This window comes from Sarcophilus harrisii, chromosome 3, assembly GCF_902635505.1.
Source record: "Sarcophilus harrisii chromosome 3, mSarHar1.11, whole genome shotgun sequence".
Classification (NCBI taxonomy): domain Eukaryota; kingdom Metazoa; phylum Chordata; class Mammalia; order Dasyuromorphia; family Dasyuridae; genus Sarcophilus; species Sarcophilus harrisii.
In genome coordinates, this window is record NC_045428.1 from 521,512,083 (window position 1) to 521,533,195 (window position 21,113).

Consider the following 21,113-nt stretch of genomic DNA (forward strand, 5'->3'; position numbering starts at 1 on the left):
TAAACAGTTATCATTTTCCAAATGCTGATTTTAGAGAGGAAAAATCTACATTTTTAATGATCAATTTAATTAAAATGTTTATGGGTATTTCTGTCCTGGTAACTGTGTAGTGGTAACTCCTATTCTGCGGGATACTCAAAAGTTCCATGTAGTTTCTCCTCTTTGTACCATCAGATTCTTGATACACCTACCTCTAATTTACTTTTTTTCAGCTTCTAGTAGAGGATAAGCTAAATAATTTTCAAGAGAAATGTAGTAAATCAATACTGTTTTGGCTACAGCACTTTAGAATACTATATATAATATATCAGATTAAATTAAATCCATATGCACATTAATAAAATGTAGCAACAGAACTTTTTTTATGATGGCAGTCTACTGGGATTCTCTTTTAAGTTCACATGGTGGAAACAAGTTAGTATCATGCTCTGGATTTCAAGCCAGAAGATTGAATTTTAATTCAGCTTTTATTCATTAACAATCTGTATGAAATGTATTTATTCTCTCTAGATCAAATTTCCTTGCCTGCAAAATGAGGTTAGCTTATATGATCTGTAAGATACCCCTTTGAACTCTAAAACCCTATAATACCAAAGCTAGTACCACAGAAGATAACCAGAAATACCAAGGCTGGAACGCAAATCAAATCAAATAAGTTGCTTTTGTTACTCAATAATAAAGTTGAGCTGCATTAAAAATTCAATCGGGCTAAAAACAGGACCACAAAAAATACTAATAAAAAGTATTTTAACTCATGAAATATTTTTTAAAACTTACATGAAAGTTAATTCTTGCTTATTAAATATATCTTATTAGCCATTTGTTTTTCTGTGTCTAGTTCTATGGTCCTAATTATTTATGAATTCTTTCTTATAATTAGCTTTTTGAGAGAGAAAAATATACATTTCCATGACAGCAATTTACCATCTGATGGGGGAAAACCCCTACAGTATCTCTGTTTAGGAAATTGTTTCTTTAACTCTTTTCCCAACAAGACTTTTGCATTAAAGAAATGAATTTCTTTATCATAATAAACTTCAGAGCCAAAATTTTATGCAACTGAGGCCCTATAATATTAATTTCTTTAATACCGGTCTGTAGCCAAACCAATTATTTTTGTTCTTTTTGAAATTAGGATGCTGCATTCCTTTCCCTCTCCTTCTCCTTCTGTGTCTCTGTCTCTACATTATATATATATATATATATATATATTTCCCTTCTATGTTTATGTAAATATTCCTTTCACCTTTCCTCCTTGCTATTCTCCTGCCTATTTTCCAACTGTCATGTCCTTTTTGTTTGCTTCTTTCTTCTACTTTGTTGTCCTTTTCTTTACCTCTTCTGCACCAGATCAGTGTTTCTTCTCTAATCTCCAACTCTCCTAATGCTAACAAATGTCCTTTTCTTCTCTTTTCCCCCCTCTCCAATCTGCCTGATCCCCTGATTTCCCAGTGCTGCTCTTATTAGAAAGTGACCTTGTTCAAGTGACTTAACTTTTCTGAACTTGGTTTTCCTCACTTGTATAATAACACTTGTATTGCCTCCTCACAGAGAGTCATTGTGAGGATCAAATGAGATAATGCATGATTAGTATTCTCGTTATTCCTGCATTTCTCTTCTATTCTGTGCTCTCACCCTAACTCCATCTATAATTGAAATGCTTTCACTTCCTCCAATTCACTGCCCTTTTCCTTTCCCTAGTGCATATTTTTCATACTACCTACCATTTCTCCACTACCCTGCTCTCTGCCTAGGAATCTTTTGCTTTTGTGCCTCCCTTTTTTCTCCTCTCACATTTTTAAAAACCATTCATGAGCTCTTTCACCATTTCTGGAGCCATGCAGCCTCTCTAATCATTCTTATTTAAATAACCTCTATATAACAATGATAAGCAGGCCACTGCTAAACTCCCATGTTTTGACAAAATTAAAAAAAATGCAGGTCCATAGTTTAGGGCACAAAGCAACTGAATGATTGTTTTCTGAAGTAGTTAAATCATGGTCATTACTACTACTCAACTCCTTAGACAGTGCTTGATGACTACAAACTGGGTCAGAACTGGAAGCCACTAAGAAGAGGGAATCCTAAGAAGGAGAAGCAAAATGAGATAAAGGGAGAGGGTTTTGAAGACCAGTACAAATGGGCCTCAGCTCAGCACTGGTCCATAGATGAAAGTCTAGAAAATACTATGCTATAACATATATTTATGAAATGGTCAGCGAGGATAAAAAGGCACGATCCATGCATAAGGAATAGATCCTTTGCCTGCTCCTCCCTCTCATGTTTGAAGATCTCTAGAGAGATTGAAACTTGGGTTCCTAATATTAGTTATTACTGACAGAGGCAACCATGTCAAATGGATGCAAAATCATTTACCTTAAACGTAGCAAAGGCATCTGAAGCAATGTCAAACGTGGAGAGTTCGACATACTTGAAAAATTCTCTGAATTGACTGGAAAACAGGACAATTTTGGCAAGTGGCTCATATCGGATACATTCTCTCAGCATAATTCCACAACGTAAGGCAACCTGTGGTGCTTCATACCTAAAGTGTCAAAATCATAAATATATAGTTATTTTAAGATGCAATATAGTATCAAAATGCTTATTATATGAGAAAATGTATTAGACTAAAAGGAAGAACTCTGTTTTAGGCCTAGATTTGCTATTACCCAATTATATATGCTCTTGGATAGAACTGCCAGTCTCCTGTATAAATGAAAAGGTTGGATTAAATTATATCTACTCTACCTTTAAAAGGTACAACTTTTTACATACTTTGCAAAACTTGAACCTCTATCATATTATGATCATTATTCTCATTCAGTTCATACTTCCTCAGGACAATGTCTAATCTGGATCTCTAACTATTTTCTTGACATACTGTGTAACTCAAAACAGGACCTTTGACTCCTGTTCTGGAATTTCTCATTAGCTAGAATTTACCATAATTAGCAGGCTCCAGACCCACCAGCCAAATTTCTCCCATGTTATCATGTTTGTCACTATTACCTCCCCCTCAGTCCCTGAAACAGCATTTTATCTTCTTACTGTGTGGACAATAATCAAATCCACACTGTTACTTCTGGAAAGGAATCACCGTCCTATGATTCCACTCAATGCTCCTTCCTGGCCATGACATATGTGTTGTTTTTCTTCCCATTAAAATGTAAGCTCCTTGAAGGCAGAATTGTCTTGCCTTCTATATTCTTATCTATTTAGCACAGTGCTTAACACTCAGAGAAAACATTTTGTGCCTTTTCATTCATTTATCTGAAGATTTCAAAATACCCCATCCCAACTAGCATATTATCAAAGAAGACTCTCCCATAGATGAATACTAAAGATATGAAAAAGGCTTTTTTAATCTGTTTCTCAAAAAAAATGCATTAATGAATGAAAATGAAGAAGGCAGCCATGCAATTATCTATGTGAGTTATCATCTATGAAAGAAAATGACTGGACTTCAAGGACAAATGTGAAAGGAGAAATGAAGAGATAAATCTGGCTAAAATTAGAGAAGATAATGGACAGATGAAACTGAATTAGAAAAAAGTTTAGTAAACGTTAAAATGTAAAACATCATGAAAACAAATGAAGAACATTTCTATCAACTAAACTACTGCAATAACAATTATTTGAAAAATATTGGCATGGGGCAGCAAGGATAGAGCACTGGAAATTAGGAGAATCTGACTTTGAATCTGGCCTCAGACACTTTGCGCTTATTAACTGTATGACCCTGGGCAAGTTACTTAATTCTCATTGCCTCGCCAAAAAGAAAGAGAAAAAAAGGAAAGAAAAATATTGGCATGAGGGTGGAGCTCAACAAGGTGCTAAGAAGTGGGAATTTAGCAAGAAACTAAGTCACCAGGCATTTATAAAATAAATATCTACTAAATTCCAAGCACTGTGCTATAGTTCTGGGTATAAAAAGAAAGACAACAGCCCCTGCTCTCAAGAAACTCATATATGATATGGGAAGCAAATTTCAAACATCAAATATGTACAATATACACACATGCATAATTATATATACATATATGTATATATACAATACATACACACACATGATAAATTGGAGATAATCTCAGAGGAAAGATGCTAGTATTAAAGGAAATTGGGAAAGACTTTATTGAAGAAGGTAAAATTTTGCTGGGACCTGATGGAAGACAGGAAAATTGGGAGATGGCGATGAGAGGGGAGAGAGAGGAAGAGAGAGGGAGAGAGAAGAAGAGAGAGGGAGAGAGAGGTGGGAGGGGAGAGAGGAAGAAGAGGAGAAGTGGGAAGATAGAGGGGGGAGAGATAGGAAAAAGAGAGAGGGGAGGAAAGAAGGAAGAGAGAAAGGGGGGACAGAGAAGAGGGAGAGACAGAGACAGAGACACACATGCAGAGAGACAGACAGAGAGAGAGAGAGAGAGAGAGAGAGAGAGAGAGAGAGAGAGAGAGAGAGAGAGGGTCTCAGTCAGTAGATGGATTATCTTGAGTGAGGAAGAGCAAACAGACAGTCACTGGATCAGAGTCTAAGTTAAGGTGATTGCTGAGGAGAACCAAAGTGATATCACTCAATTGGAGTCAAGGTACAGTGTGTCCAACCATGGCAGTACAAGCTCAGAAGCTCCACTCTAGCTCAGAAAAAATTAGTTTATTTGAACATTTGGGATGGAGAGGTCTCTAAATTTGTACACCTCATATTTCTTTTGAGCAACTGAAATTCTGCTTTGCTCACTGAGCACAGTCTTTCTTTAATGAGGGCATATCATGCTGAGTGGTTCTGTTCTCTATCTTCCATGTCACACAATCGATATCAAAGTTCTTCAGAGAATCTGGAAAGATAGAAAGAACTCAGGCTATGAAGAGTTTTTAATGTCCAAAAAAGAACTTAATATTTGCTCCTGGAGGTAATAAGAGCTCCTGGGGTTTACTGATGGAGGGTGGAGGGGAAGGTGACACGGTTAGACTTGATCAGTTTAAAAGCTGAGCAGAGACTGGACTGGGGTAAGGAAAGACTTGAAGGAGGAGAGCCAACCAGAAGAGAAGTTGGAGAAGGTAAGAAATATTAGCGAAGTAGAAATAAATAGGGCTTGGCAACTGATAAGATTGGGGAGAAAAGGGGGAGACCCACTGATTGTCAAGCAGGACAACTAGATTGTGAGCCTGGGTGAGGAAGATGAGAGTACCCTTGACAGTAATAGAGAAGTTAACATGAGGGGAGGAGGAAGGGATAGGAGTTAGAGTTTAGATATACTGGGAAAACCAGTTCAAGATGACAAGTGGGAGTTGGAAGTGATTAAGGGACCAAATAGTAGGATTGAGGAAAGGAAGAAGTCATTCTCAAAAAAACAGTGGGTGGATAGACCTCAGAGAGGTCCATTTCAACCCCTTTAAGATAAAATGGTCTTTTTCTGCTATCACTGATTTTTAACTTCCTCATTTTGATATTATCCATATTTTGGCTAAGGAAAGGGATAAAAGAATAAGTACCTTGCTAAGCATTTATAGATACTCTGTCATCTGATCCTCTTAATAACTTTGAGAGGTTGGTACCATTATTATGTCTATTTTACAGTCAAGAAAATTGAGACAGAAAGAAGTTAGTGACTGGCCCAATATCACACAACTAATTGATGTCTGATGCAGAATTTGAACTCAGGTCTTCTTGATTTTAGGTTCAGGGTTCTGTGTGTCTGTGTGTGCCATCCAGCTGCCTCTAGTGGCTAAGTCACTTAGAAATCATAAAAATAGAAGAGACCTTTAATAAAGACCTCTCGCACTGTATGCAAAGACAAGCAAGGAGCAGATGAAGAGCTAGAGGGATCTGCCTGATGACACAGTGTGATAAGCTCACCTTTTCTGATTCTGAATTCACTATTCCTCCCCTTTCACCAATCAAACATTAAAACAGAATATTTATAATCATACAAAAATAATATTTGTGACCCCCAAAAGCCTTTTCAAGAGGAAAAATTAGCAAAGCAGCACAAAGTCTAAGGAAAGACAAACTTCAGTAACTTTCCCCCCAACACCACAGGACATGTTGGTGATTTGGGTGGCTGCAGGCTCAAATGGGACAGACCTTTGCTGACAAGAGCGGTGAGACCTTCATCAGGATCCGAGATGGAAGGATCTTCCAGGCACGGCATTACAGGAGTAACCTGAAAGTACTGTCACAAGATGGCTCTGAGAGGCAGCTAGGTGGCTCAGTGTGATAGAGCATCAGCCCTGAAGTCAGGAGGACCTGAGTTTAAATGTGACCTCAGACACTTAATACTTCCTAGCTGTGTGACCCTGAGCAAGTCACTTAACCCAAATGTCTCAGGGGGGAAAAAAAAAGAAAAGAAAAGAAAGAAGATGACTCTGAAATCAGGAGGTCAGAAACGGAGTCACTGGGCTTGAAAAGACAAGGTGATACTACCTTCACCTGATTCCCCCAAGTGTTAGGTGTCAAGAGAAGGTGTGTAGGCTCCCCTGCCCTTTTCCTGTGTTGACTATGGAAAAAGTCAATGTCTGCCTGTCTCATACGTGACATCCTAACTCAGCCACTTCAATAAAACCCTCAGTAGGGTTCCAGAATTTTAAGTTATATAAACTTTTGTTTTTTAAAGACCTTTTCTCTCTTTAATATAAAATTCCTTTTTTTTTATTTGAGACCCTGTTCAACTAGTCATTTTAAATAGGTAAGCAACATAGACTCAACTATTATTAAGATTAGAAGCTATTAATAGTAGCACAAGTTTTAACAGGTACCAAAACACTCTGTCTAAACTATCTGATGCCATTTTGACAATTCAATTTCTTCCTTTTAAAAAAATTCATTGTAAAAATTTAACTACCAAAGAAGAACAGAATACATACACACACACACACACACACACACACACAGAGCAGATCATAAAAAGAAAGCTCTAATGAAACCAGAAGCTTCTTTTCTTGCTGCTTGTTTTTGTAACTCAATTTCTAAAATGAGAACAGGGAAAAAATTTTCCATCCCAAATTTTGAGTACATTATCTATTCCTTTCTTGATTTGGTTTATAAAAACCATCTGTGAGAAAAGAAATATGTGATGTATTTATTACTGGTCTATTCTTGGGAATCATGACAATATGAAAAAAATGGTATTAGGCTCTGCTAGTCTGGGCTACTATTGTTTCTGACAGTTGCATCACCAATGTTTTAAAAGAAAAGTAATGTTGTACTCCATTTTGACAACCTCAGAAGGGAAATGATCTACTTCCCCAACGAACTAGTACCACAGATCCTAAACCCTTTGGAATTTATTTTTTAATGTAATCTATACCAGTCATTTTATAAAAATAAATACAATAATTTTGACAGAAGGCATTTGAGTGATGTATGATGAGGAAGGGAGAGGGAGCTCTCAAGTCAGTGGTCTCACTGGCATGGAAAGTCTGAGGAGTGATGGAAAGTTTGGAAGAACTGCTTTAGAGAGTGGGATAATAAGTTAATAAGGGAAGTATAGTAGGGTTGCCTAGCAGCAGTGAGGTCCCAGCTGAGATTATCTAACATAAATTTACAGTGGATCCAGAAAGAATGATTGTTTGATTGTTTTTTCACTTTTATTCAGCAGCATATGTGCAAGAGTGAAGGTGACAAATGGTGGGAGTTATCCTATACTGATGCTTCGCTGGGGTATAGCTGGCAATATGATAAGGGGGCTAGGGATTCAAGAGAGGACAATGTAGAATTCAGTTGGTTCTTTAAGGAGTCAAGATGGAAGAAGAGAGTAGCTAGTGTAGGAGGGATGACCTGGGAGCAAATATTAAGAGATCAGGAGAACGAAGCTCATAGTTCTGATAAAGAGTAGGGTTACATAGGTAAAGGCAGAAGGAGAGGTGAAAACCTCAGAAGAGAATCGACCTATTTGCCCAAACAAAACATGGTCAGATAAGGGAATTCTTGAACATGGAGATGGTCCATATATTGGTGGTGGCAAGATCGAGGGTATAACCATCTCTGGGTATGGTTAGGGGGGGGTAGAGGAGTAGCTCACGGGAGGTGATTAAGTTGAAAAACTGAGTGGTTAGGGTGCTTGAGGGGGAACGAATATACATGCTCAAATCCTGTAATAGAAGGGAGCAGGAATTGGAAATTATAGAGAAAAATTATAAGCCAGATATCAAACTCATTGAGGAAGGAGTGACCTAAGGTCTGCAGACTACAGCTACCAGGAGTTTGATTGGATAGTAGATATGACTATCATAGATCTCAAAGAAAGAGAGCAACTGAATGATGGAGGAAGGGAGAGGACTTGAAAATGGCAATGAGAAGCAAAGAGTCCCATACCCCCACATTGACAAGTGAGCAGAGAAGAATGAGTGAAGGACAGCTAGTGCTGAGAAGGGTAACCAGGGATGATTCAAAAAGAGCTAGAAGATAGAAGGAATGGGAAAGGAAGGAAAGTTTGTTGCCTATGGAACAGGCATTCTACAGGGCCCAGTGGAAGTGCTGAGTGGTGTCTGATTGAAACTTTGAAGAGGGAGGTTTGGGGGAAATGTGGTGAGGAATTAGTCAGCAGGGAGTATGAAATGGGATCCAGATAATCTACAATAGTTTAGAGTTGCTGGGATGGGAAGGCTATGAAGAGAAATATGTTCACCTTTGGGCATGTCCAAAAGATCAACTCAATTCAACAAATACCTATTAAACATGAGCTAGATGCTGAGGATACAAAGGCAAAAGTGATTTGATCAGGAAACCGGGGTTTATATGCAAGTTTTAATACTTTCAAGGTGAATGACCACAGGCAATTCCTTAACATCCCTGAATGTTAGCTCCCTCTCTCTACCACAGTCATTCATAAGATCTGTGACCCTCTTCCTGCTTCAGATTCTTCAACCATAAAATTAAGGGGTTGGACTTGATGGTCTTTGGAGTTCCTTCCAGCTCCAAGTCTGTAAGCCTATCATCCTTTAATCTGTTAAAATGGGAATAAGGAATAACAGTACTTGTATTATTTATCTTAGAGTGGTGTTGTGAGAACGGTACTTGGTAAATTGTAACATTTTAAATGTAAATGATATTTTCAATTACAATGATAAAACCCTAGTAAACTTTTTTCTTTCCTGACTGTTGCCACTTTACTAGGGAATTTAAAATTAGATGCTAGTTTTGTTACTCACAGATCGATGTAATAATTAACCAGCAATGGACATTCTTTGCAAAGTCACACCTGTCATTTGGGTGGCTGACTCTCAAACCCATAGTTATAGATGGAGTGATAAATCAGCAACCTATGACTTGATCTTTTCCTTACTTGTGTCAAATGAGTTTTCTCTTTTACAAAGTATTTTTTCCCCTCTGTTATTGCTAACACTTTTCAGCTCAAATTCACACTCAAATCCTGTCATATATATACAAACCTAAATAGCTGAAGACTAAAGATCTATGGTAATATGGGATGTTATATTTTCAAACTATAATGTGGCATATATCGAAATTTACAGAAACCATTATGATCTTTAGAATGCAAAATATCTGGGGAGTGAACTGCTATATACTGATAAATTAATAAGTATTTATTAAGTGCCTACTTTATACCACAACCTTAGCAGAGTACTGGAGATACAAATATAGTGAATGAAAAAAAAGCCCTATTTTTAAGGATCATACATTTTAATGGAGGAACCAAATGTAATAGTAGACACCTGTAATCTCTGCTACAGACAGGGGATGAGGCTGATAGATAGCTTGAGCTCAGGGTTAAGCTGATTGATTGGCTGGGCAGTTTACTGGTAATATTTCCTCCCACAGGACTAATATAAAGCAAACCTCAAAGCCTATCAAATGGGTTTGTATAATCACAAGTCTTACCAGGAAATTAAATTCAGCCATCATTTTCATATGGAAATACTTTGTTCAGGTCATAGAGAATAACAAAATGGCTAAAGTGAAATATAAGTAGGAGTAATTATTTACTAATTTTTCTTTCTTGCCTAGGTATCAAGAATACATGCATAATTTATAAAATTTATGTTATGCCTCACTTTGTATTATAGTAAACCATCATAGAGGGATCTGTTGCACACACATATTGATGTGTAAATAATCAATGAATAATGCTGTATTACTTATTAAGCTTAAGAACCTGGGAATATTTTCTATATACAATGAGTTAAAAGGTAAGAACAATCATTCAAGCTAGCACTACAACAACCACAGTAATACAGGAAATGACTAGAAGGAAATCTGCCCACTTAACAACAGAGCTCACATTATGCTGAGGGAAAAAAAATGACCTTTGTTATTACTGCTGGAGGCAAACTATGTCAGGCAGTACTGGAAAATTTTTGTATGATGCCATTCAATAAACACTAGGCCTCCTTAGCATAGTTACTTCTGAATTATTTCTGTTTTTCACCAGGAAGCATGTTTGCTTTTAAAATAAGAATTTCTGGAGGGGGGAGAAATAAATTTCAATATCCTTTGATATATTTTGAGTGTAATAATAACCAGGGTATCAGGTGAGGTCCTTTTGAAATTCTCCAACGAGAATGATTTTCTTAAAACTGGTACATAATTTAACAAACTGATATATTAAATTATGTGGAAAAAAATGCAAGAAAAATAATCACAGGATACCAGACTGCCCAAAAGATAGGTAAGGATGAAGTGTGTCATATCTTCTTTAAGCTAAATTTGGTATTATTTTGCTTGGATTAATATTAAAAAATGTTTAAAGAGATAGTAATGTAATATTAAGTTACTTCTGATTTTAAAGAATGAATCTGTAACATTCTTAGTATTTAAAAACACATTAAGGTGCCTTGAATTTTCAATTAGATTTTTAACAACTTTAACATTTAGTTAATCCATAAAAGAAAGTTGGCCTCTAGAAAAGGTTTTTCTCATAGAGTTGAAGTCGTAAACCCAGTTTCAGATTACTAAACCATATGAACCTAGGAAATTAAAACAAAAATGACAAGCATTCTAAAAAGGTTTGGATGCTGTTCATTCAATATGACTTCAGCCTCAAAAATGAAATCCTTTATTTTTACTTTAGAGGATACAAGATGATATTCAATAGAGAGATTTAATATTCTTTCCTAGGATCACTAATAAGGTGCATTTATATTTAAATACAGAATTTCAGCTTTGTGACCCTGGGCAAGTCACTTAACCTCAATTGCCTCAGCCAAAAAAAATTAATAAAAATAAAATAAAATAAAATACAGAATTCCCATTTCTGAATTCCATCTCCTATACCATGCTGTGCTCTTACTCATCTTTATTAGATAAAAATGGGCCTCCTTTTGTACTACCCCTGCACCTTAAGAGATGCTAATTTTCATAATTTTCATAAATTTAAATTAGGTTAAAAGTCTAAGCATGATTCACAGGACTAATCTAATCAATGGGAATAGTATGCATATTTTTTTCTATAAAATTGAAATATATAAAATATATAACATTTAACTGTACACTCCAAATCATCTATTCAAATGAGAATGATTGTTAGTAAAAATTGAGCTATAATGAACACAAATAATAAAAGGAATTCAGATATTTCAAAACTAAAGAAAATTCATGCTGAAATCCTTTTAGTAGTTCAGTCAGGAAGCAATTAACCTACCCTAGATTTTAAAAAAGAAGCAATATACAACCCATTATACTTTGGATAAAATTAACTGATAATAATTTTTCTCCTTAGATCTAACCCTAAACTGTCCTTTTATAATTTCTACCCACAGTTCCTGGTTCTGCCTTCTAAATGCAAGATCAGTTTTGTTTTCTTCCATAAACCAGACCTTGGAATACTATATATTAGCTATTATGCCTTAACCTTACCCTTATACTTTGTTTTGATCTCTTTTTTATTGGTCTCTCACATTTACCTTCTCTTATAACTACCTGTATACATGTTGCATTCCCACAAGAGAATCTAAGTTCTATGAAGGTCATTTTTTAATCTTTGTATCCCCAGGGTCCAGCCCAAAATAAGTATTTAATCAATATTTGTTGAATTTAAAGATATTGTCTGGTGCCAAGGCTTGTTTTACTAGATATAGAGGGTGTAGCAGAAATATCTGTCATCCTAGAGTTCTGTAATTCTTATCAGTTTGGACTTTTTGAAATTTAAGATTAACTAAAGGACCCAATGAACTACAAAAGCATATGAGTATAAAAAGAGAACCTGAAACTACAGTTAAGTGACCTGAGAAGACCAGATAACTGATTATCCACAGGCCCAGTGTGTCCCATTTATTTCTGTAACATGCTGCAGATACTATGATGTTTTAGGACTACTGGAATACATACTTAGTATCTAAATTCTTGTATAGATAAGTAGCCACTATATAAATATTTATGATAATGGCATTTGTCCTGATTTGCAAATTTTTTTATTAATATTTGAGATGAGGCAAATTCAGTATACCACTAATAAGACAACTAATTATTCTACAACCGAAACATTTTAATGGAAACCATGTTATATAAAGATCACACAAAAAACAAAAAACCTACCCTTTAAGAAGCATAAATAAGATATGAGGATGTGCACTAATGTATTCCACTGTAGGACTTCGAGTACCTATTTGTCTTCTCAATATGTTGTTAAATATCTGGGTTACATCTTTTTTCCCCTGTTAAAGAAACAAACACAGCAAATTTAGCATGTAATTTTAAAAAGCAAATTGTACTTAATATGAAATCAATAATTCATATTTAATCCTCATTCTTTGTATACTGAAATGTTCATGCTTGTTGGTGGTTGCTAAGTTCCTAATGGCTTAAGACAAAGATAGACACTGAATAACCATGATTTTATTATATTATTAAAAAAAGAAACAAAAACTATTATACATAAAATTAGTCAAGAGTTCATGCTGATTATCCTTGTTCCATAAACATAAGTTTTTAATATAGTGAAAGAGATAATCTAGAAAACAGAGCTATTGAAGTGGTCCTTCTCTGGTGACCTTGCATTCATGGCAATATAGCCAAGAGAAAATAGAAGAGCATTGAGAAATGCTTGAGAACTTGAGAAACTTGAGAAAAATAGCTTCAAATAAATTTATTACTAATTTTTTTCTTTTCTACATAATCAAGAAAAAAGCCATAATTATTGACCTTTATTTTTTTCACAAGTGAGGAGAGAAAGTGTGAGTAGTGTTGTTGTTTTTGTTTGTCTTTTATTTTCTAAGATGAAAATGATATCATGAGATAATGTTATGACTTTTGTGTGATTTGGATTTAAGTGAGGTGGAGTTACTCACTCTCACTGGCAAGACAAAAATCAATACAACAGGTGATGGTGGGAATACAACAGATAACCTTGGTATCTTTGGTGTCTGACCAGATTCTAAACACTCCACAAGGCCCTTTCAGCCACCATGGCCAAAGGAACAAAGTGTTCTCATCTGTCCATTCCACCCAGGGAAGCCCTTAAATGCTTGGGGTAGATGTCCCTCTAAGTCAAAATGAGTTTCAGATTCCACTGAAAATGATTAATCTTCAAAGACTTCAATACATACATACATAACCAATCCTAACACTCTAGTCTAACAAATTCTCTACTTCAACTCCTCCAACTTCCATTTACACTTTATTTCAGCCACAGCCATTCTTATCCCCATTCAAAACAACTCCACCTATAAGGACGAGAAGTCAGAAATTCCCTTATTTGACGCAAATTTCTGGTCCCTCCATTCCTCCTAAATCTTATCTTCACTCTGATTGTGCTCTTAGTCCTTCGATGACTTCCTTTTTACTCAGTCCTTTTCCTTCATCCTTGATTTCTTTAAGTATAGACTTAGTAATACCACTATTCCTTGGTCAAATGGTATGCATAGCCAATTAATTCGGAGGGCATAGTTCAAACTTGTTTTCCATAAATTTAGATCTCCACCAACAGTGCATCAATGTACCTATTTACCTGTAGCCTGTTCAGTGGTTGTCATTTTACTTTTTTGGGGGTCTATTTAGCCAATCTGATGAGTATGAGAAGGAGCACTCAGTATGAGTGTCTGCTTGTTGCAGAGTTATTAATTCCTTCTTTTTACAGATCTCTTGATTTGCAGGAATTTTTTTTCCTTTGGTACTGGTTGATGTTTTCTTTGATTTCTTTATCCAGCTTTAGTTCCTGAATAGTAGTTTCATGCTGAACAACTAAGCAATCATTGTGTGAATGCTTGGTAAATGCTGAACTAAATTAATAAAAATTATCACTAAGATAACTATGACAATTTCAATCATTACCAACTTAACTCAAATGCCTAAATGGATCTATGACTTCACTGCTCTGGATGTTTTCTTGAGCACTGTGGACTGCCATCCATCCATATCTGCTGCTTGTGCCTTCCAAGATAGCTGACACCTTCTTCATTTTCTTTTGACACTATTAAGGTACCAATGGAGTATTTCGGATGCCTATTTGATACTCACACTATGTTACTAGTCTACTTTGTATTCTAGCACATATTTTCCTGATGACAATCTTTACTTCAATACTTCAAATTTTTTTTAATTTGTTATACTGCAACTTGATCATATTCTCTACAAATCTCTCCACAGTCCTTTTGTGTGATACATATTTTTAACTTCTCAGAGTAGTCTGACTCATAGTTATGTAATAACACCAATAAAATATTGGACTTAAAAAAATATGCCTCTGTTCCTGAGAGAATTTTGGGGTCATTAAAGGAGCTTTGCAATTTCTCAAAGGCAATAGTCTATTGTTCTGCTGTTTAATTTTGGGTCCAAATCACTGTCCATTTGAACTATTTGTCCCAAACATACATACTGATGGACAGGCTCTACAAATGCCCATTTAAGTCTGTAATAATCTTTATTACATTCTTTATCCATTTAATTTTCTTTTGTAGGTAGTTAGGGGAAACTCTTGAGTGGTTACAGATCTCTTTTAGGGAGTTCTGTAATGCAGGGTCCTCAAACTGCCCACGGGCCAGATGCGGCAGCTGAGGACGATTATTCCCTCTTACCCAGGGCTATGAAGTTTCTTTATTTAAAGGCCCACAAAACAAAGTTTTTGTTTTTACCATAGTCCGGCCCTCCAACAGTCTGAGGGACAGTGAAATGGTCCCCTATTTAAAAAGTTTGAGGACCCCTGTACTAGGGCTTGATACAGCAAGCACAGTCAGCAGCAAACAACTGGAGGATGTTGTTATCCATGGCGAATTCTGTTTCAGCAGGGACTTTGCACTAGATATACTCCATTATTGTGACTAATATTTCTGGTGAGCTATAACTATTAACATGAATGATCAAAGAATTACTAAATAAGATTATCACTGTTATCATACTTTTCAATGAATCTTGAACAATTTTGATTTATACATAGGAGGACCCTTGTCAGATGAGATCTTTTTAATATTGCATTTTGCTCTAATAAACAAAAAGCTTTTCATAATCAACAAATAATAAGCAATGGAAGCTTGAATTCTCTACAACTTTCAGTTTATTGTGTGATAGTAAAGATATGGTTTATATTACTTCTGAAAACCTATCTTTTCTATACTAATAGTAGCATCAAGGATGCCCTTAATAGGTATAGATACTCAAAAATTTTTTATATGAATGGGAAAGTAGATACATCAATAAGTACTAGTTGATATTTTTTCAGTTGTTGTTTTTCACTAATAATAAGATCTGACTTAGGTACTCACAATGTAACCAAGCACAATTCTCGGACTCATGATGAAACATGCTATCCACCTCCAGATAGAGATGTGATGTACTCAAGGGTACAAAATGAAGCATTTTTTAAACATAGTTAAAAGGGAATTTCTTTTGCTTGATTCTATCTATCCATACATACACACACACAAATGCATACACATATATACATATATTTATAAAGGTCCCTCTATGAATAAGAAAAATGTTTTTTTACTAAAACAGAAGGTAAATAGCAACCTGTGCTGCAACTTAATAGTGGAAAATAGACCATAACCATTTTATTTAATCAAGTATAAATGACAGTTATATCATATAAAATGCATAAAACTATAAATGATGTATTTATACCATATAAAATACCTAAAATCAACTGAATTGGTAACATAATAATCACAAAAATGATATAAAAATGATTCAGTAGCTGCAGGATTAAAAAAAGATATAGTATCATAAAATATTCACTCTCTCCCCCTTTGCAATCCATCCTCCTTAAAGATGATAAAGTGATCATCCTAGAACAAATACCTGACCACCACTGCCACCATTCTCCTACTCAAATATTTTCAATGGTTCCCTATTGCTTCTAAAATAAATATGAAATTTTCATCTTGTATTTAAGGCCCTCCACAACCTTGGCCCTCACAGACTTGTCCAGTCATTTCATATCAATCCCTTTTACTCTTCCTTTCAAACTGTCCTGTTGGTAGTTCTTCACATGTAATGTTTTCCCACTCCTACGCCTTTGTCTAAGTCTGGAATGTACTCTCTTCACTTTTCTTCCTGGAATCCCTAGCTTCTTTCATTTCATAGATCAGCCTATATGAAGCCTTTTCTGATTCCCCTCAGGTATTAGCAGATTTCATGTTAATTAGCTGTTATTATAACCAGCTATTAGAAATGTCATTATTGTAACCATTATAATGGTTATTCTTTCTTGAAATAATATTTCAAATTATATACAATTTATATTTATTCATCTGTCTTCATACATGTGTGTGCTATTTCTTTTCTCCATCTCCCCTATGGGATATAAACTTCTTAAAGGCAGGTACATTTTTCTCTGTCTTCCTGTCTTTATTACCTAGCACAGTATCCTCCCTGCAAGTAGTAGGCATTCAATATGAGGTTTTCCAGTATAGTTTCACAGGAATCCTTGAGAAGGCATTTGAGGAGCCTAAATTGTACTGCTTGTTGGAAAATTTCCTAACAGCAGTCATAGATATTATAGATCAAGTAACTAGTCACTATTAAACTTAAACACAAAGCCTTTCTGCTTTCTTGAGCTACCATTTAATCAGTACTTGGTAAGCTATTATGAACCTGACATTATGCAGAACATATCTGCTCTTGAGTATAAAACATGAGCCAATCCCTATTTGCATTTTTTCTTTTCATGTTTATATATTTTTTTCCAATTCCAAAACATTCTTCTTCTTTTTTTTAATGCCCTGGATTTTTAATTCTTTGTTCTTTACTATTTTGTTGCTTTATAATGTAAAAAAAAATCTCAGTGTTTTTAGTCCGAACTAAGACACATTATGGAATTTTTATCCTAAGTCTACTTTGGCATGCTTTTCTATTTCAGCCACGTAACCTGAGCACTGAATTATAATAATGGAGCGTAAAAGTCACAGTATGTACTGATTTCTTTCTCCCCCCTTTATTGGCCATTATAAAAATTTAATCCAGTGTAATAAAGTAATGGGACTCTCTAATCTCGAATCCTTAGTATGCTTGCTAATCAACCACATAAATTTTATAGCTCTTGGAAGGTCTCACTTTCAAATTATGTTACCATTGTTCAAAATAGTTTTAGAATTCTTTCAGAACTACCTTCAGAGATAATTCACCAGCTGTATGAGAAAATCTAAATCCATCAATTAGAATAATCCATTATTATATGTCATTATATTATTAACCCATTATTAGATCATACATAGTTACATATTGTATCACATATATATGATCTGTATTATATTTATAAATATTTTCAGGGAATAAATCTTATTGGAAATTTGTTTTTTTGAGTTTTGTTTTCTCTGCTGTCAATTTATTAATTAAAAGAAGAAAATTAGTTTTACCACTTTAAGAAAAAAACCACCTCTCAGATTGGCCAAGATGACAGGAAAAGATAATGATAAATATTGGAGGGGATGTGGGAAAACCAGGACACTTATACATTGTTGGTGGAGGTGTGAACTGATCCAACCATTCTGGAGAGCAATTTGGATTGATGCCCAAAGGGCTATCAAACTGAACATTTGAACCTTTGGTCTGTATCCCAAAGAAATCATAAAAAAGGAAAAGGATCCACATGTGGAATGTTTGTATAGCAGCCCAAAGAAATCATAAAAAAGGAAAAGGATCCACATGTGGAATGTTTGTATAGCAGTGGCAAGGAGCTGCAAACTGAGTGAATGCCTATTGATTGGGGAACTGCTAAATTTAAAAATTATGATATATGAATGTAATGGAATATTGTTGTTCCACAAGAAAAGATCAGTACGATAATTTCAGAAAGGCCTGAAGATATTTACACAAACTGATGCCAAGTGAAATGAGTTGAATCAAGAGAACATTGTACAGAGCAACAATAAGATTACATGATGATCAACTATGATGGACTTGGTATTTTTTAATAATGAGGTGATTCAGGCCAGTTCCAATAAACTTGTGATAGAGAGAGACATCTGCATTCAGATAGAGGGCTGTGGGAACTAAATGTGGATTACAACATAGTATTTTCATTTCTTTTCTTATTGTTTGCTTGCTTGTTTTTTTTTTCCCTTTTGATCTGATTTTTCTTGTGTAGCATGATAAATGTGGAAATATGTTTAGAAGAACTGCACATTTTAAACCTATACTGGATTATTTGCTGTTTAGGGGAGAGAAGAGGTGGGGAGGGAAAGAGAAAAATTTGGAGCAGAAGGTTGAATGTTGAAAAATACTTTGCATGTATTTTGAAAAATAAAAAATCTACTATTTTTAAAAATAGTCTATTCTTTCTTGGTCTTATATAGTTTTTTTCTCTCTCCTTTCTTTCCCTCTGTTCCTTATTTGCTTAGCCTAGCTTCTTCTTTGCTCCATAACTCATCATTTTCAAGATCCCAAAAATTGGCTTTGGAGGGAGAAATCTTTCAGAAGGCATATCAAGAAGCAGATTAACAACATTAATTTGAATGCTATTTGCCTGTTCAATCATAGGTACATCTGACTGAGCACTTTTATAAAAGTAAATTATTTTAAGTAAATCTTCTATTAGATAAAGTATTGCTTGTGCCATATTCTCATCTATGTTATATCACAATAAAGGATGTTCATAATGATGACTCTAAGACAATAATGGTTATTTATCTTATCTTTCTTATTTACTTTCCTAAATTATCTTAGAAAGGAAGACAAACGTAAAGAACATTTAAGGAAGATTTCAAAAAAATTAAAAATCTAGCATTGAAAGCCTTAACTCTCAATTATATGGTCCAACAGATTATTTGCCATGATTTGGTGCTTGAATATTCTGGTAAATGATTGGTAGGTAATAGATAAAACTATATGCTGAGAACTTACTGATAAAATCTGCTTAGGATCTCTCCATATCTGAGAGTTCAATTGAGCTACAGAGATTTATTTGTTACACAAGCCAGCAGTCTTAACAGTAAGCTAATATTTGAACTAGCAAAATAAACCAAGACTCCTGTCTTGTAAACTAGTGGATTTTTTTTTTCAGTAAGCTGAAATGCATTTATTCATTAGACAGAGAGAAGTAGGTGAACTACGTGACATGTAGGACAGTGCCTGCATTTACTAAGTTTAAGAGCTTACCAAGTAACAATATAGCTTCCTATTTCTATGTGGTTTGGGTTTTTGTTTTTTGTTAAGTTTTCTTTTAGTCCAGGAAAGTATTAAAAACTTAAAACTGAAAACAGTTCTTCAGTTTAATATTAGTGCTTACTAATTATTAGTAAATTATATGTAATACATGAAGATAATGTAACTATGTAAAAAGTTGTGGGAGATTTGAGTTTTCCCCAGCTTTAATCTGTTTAACTGAAAGAAATTAATGATTAAGAAGTCACAGGGGATTAATTGAATATCATATTCAAACTAAACCACTCAGGTGACCCACTGTGACAGATATCTCAACTTACCTCAAAGTCTATCAGCTGCAGGTCAGCTATCAGGGTTACAAGCAGTCCGCTAGTATACAGTTCTTGGGCTAACTGAGCCACAGCTTCTGTGGGTGGTTCCTTATCATTTGTACCACAAAGAATTTCCTTCATTGCTTGCAGTGACTTAGATACTTCTTCTGAAGCCTGGTAATCAAAGAGCACATTAAGAATTATTAAATTCTAAAAGGAATGAAATATGCAGACAACAAAATTCAACTGCTTATAATCAGTGTGATATGACTGCTAAGAAAGCTAACACAAATCTAGGCTGTAGGAATAAATGTCCCAGTTCCTAGAGGAATTATTTTACTTTACCCTTTTTTAATTAGATAACATCTGAAAAACTCTGCTCACTTCTCAACACTTTATTAAAGAAATCTCGATAACCTTGCTTATCCTATAATTCCTAAAGAAGAAACCTATGTCATATGACATGGATCATATAAGGAAGAACTGAATAAATGGAATATTTAGCTTAAAGAGAAGACTTAAAGAAGACTTGATGGGTTGTACACATCTAGGACCAATAGGTAAAAGCTACAGACAAAGCAGATTTCAGCTTAAAAAAAAAAAGGAATAACTTCCCAACAATAAGATCTATTCAACAACATCAAAGATGACCTCATGAAATTGTGAACTTCTCATAACTAAAAGTAATTGTATAGGTAATAACCAAAAGGAAGGGATTACTCTGTCTAGAGAGAGTTAAAAGTTAAACTTTTAAGGGCTTTTCTAATACTAGGATCTCATCAAGTAAGAATGATGAATTTCAAGGTTAATTCCTAGGACATTAATTTAATATTCATAGTTCTATCATGACAAACCATTCTGCCACTGCATTTTTCTCCTCTGTTATCAACCCCAAAAACCCAATTGTTTTTTCAACTATGTTCAAGATATCCAGAGCATTCAATTTTTCTTTTTGTGGAATCATATAATCTTAAAATTGGAAATGACATCAAACGTCATCTGGTAAGACCCCAAAACATAAATACTTTTTATACTTAACTATTTCACTTCCCTACTCACTAAATTGCAGTGGTTCACTATTTCTTTTGAGATACAATATCAACTTTTCTGCTTAGCCTTTAAAGCTTCATGACATGACTCCCTCAAACTCTAACCTCCTTCCTCCTTCTCCTACAATATGTAACCCAGTCAGTTTTTTTCTCTAACCCTTATACATGAGATTCCATCTTCCCATATTTGCACTGGTTGGACTTCATATCTAGAATGCACTTCTTTTTCTTCCTCAATAGATTCTCTTTCTTTAAAACAGTATAAAA

The 21,113-nt window shown here is 34.8% G+C and overlaps 1 protein-coding gene across 2 annotated transcripts in view; it reads right to left on the reverse strand.

Annotated features, from left to right (window-relative positions):
- Positions 1–21,113, reverse strand: part of CAB39L (calcium binding protein 39 like) — a 154,382-nt gene that overhangs the window by 38,830 nt on the left and 94,439 nt on the right. For both annotated transcript variants that reach the window (XM_003764571.3, XM_031961947.1), the window contains 3 exons: positions 19,807–19,971; positions 12,485–12,603; positions 2,377–2,545 (listed from right to left, as the gene is read on the reverse strand). In XM_003764571.3, coding sequence (XP_003764619.2) covers positions 2,377–2,545; positions 12,485–12,603; positions 19,807–19,971 — 453 coding nt within the window. The remainder of the gene's footprint in view (positions 1–2,376; positions 2,546–12,484; positions 12,604–19,806; positions 19,972–21,113) is intronic.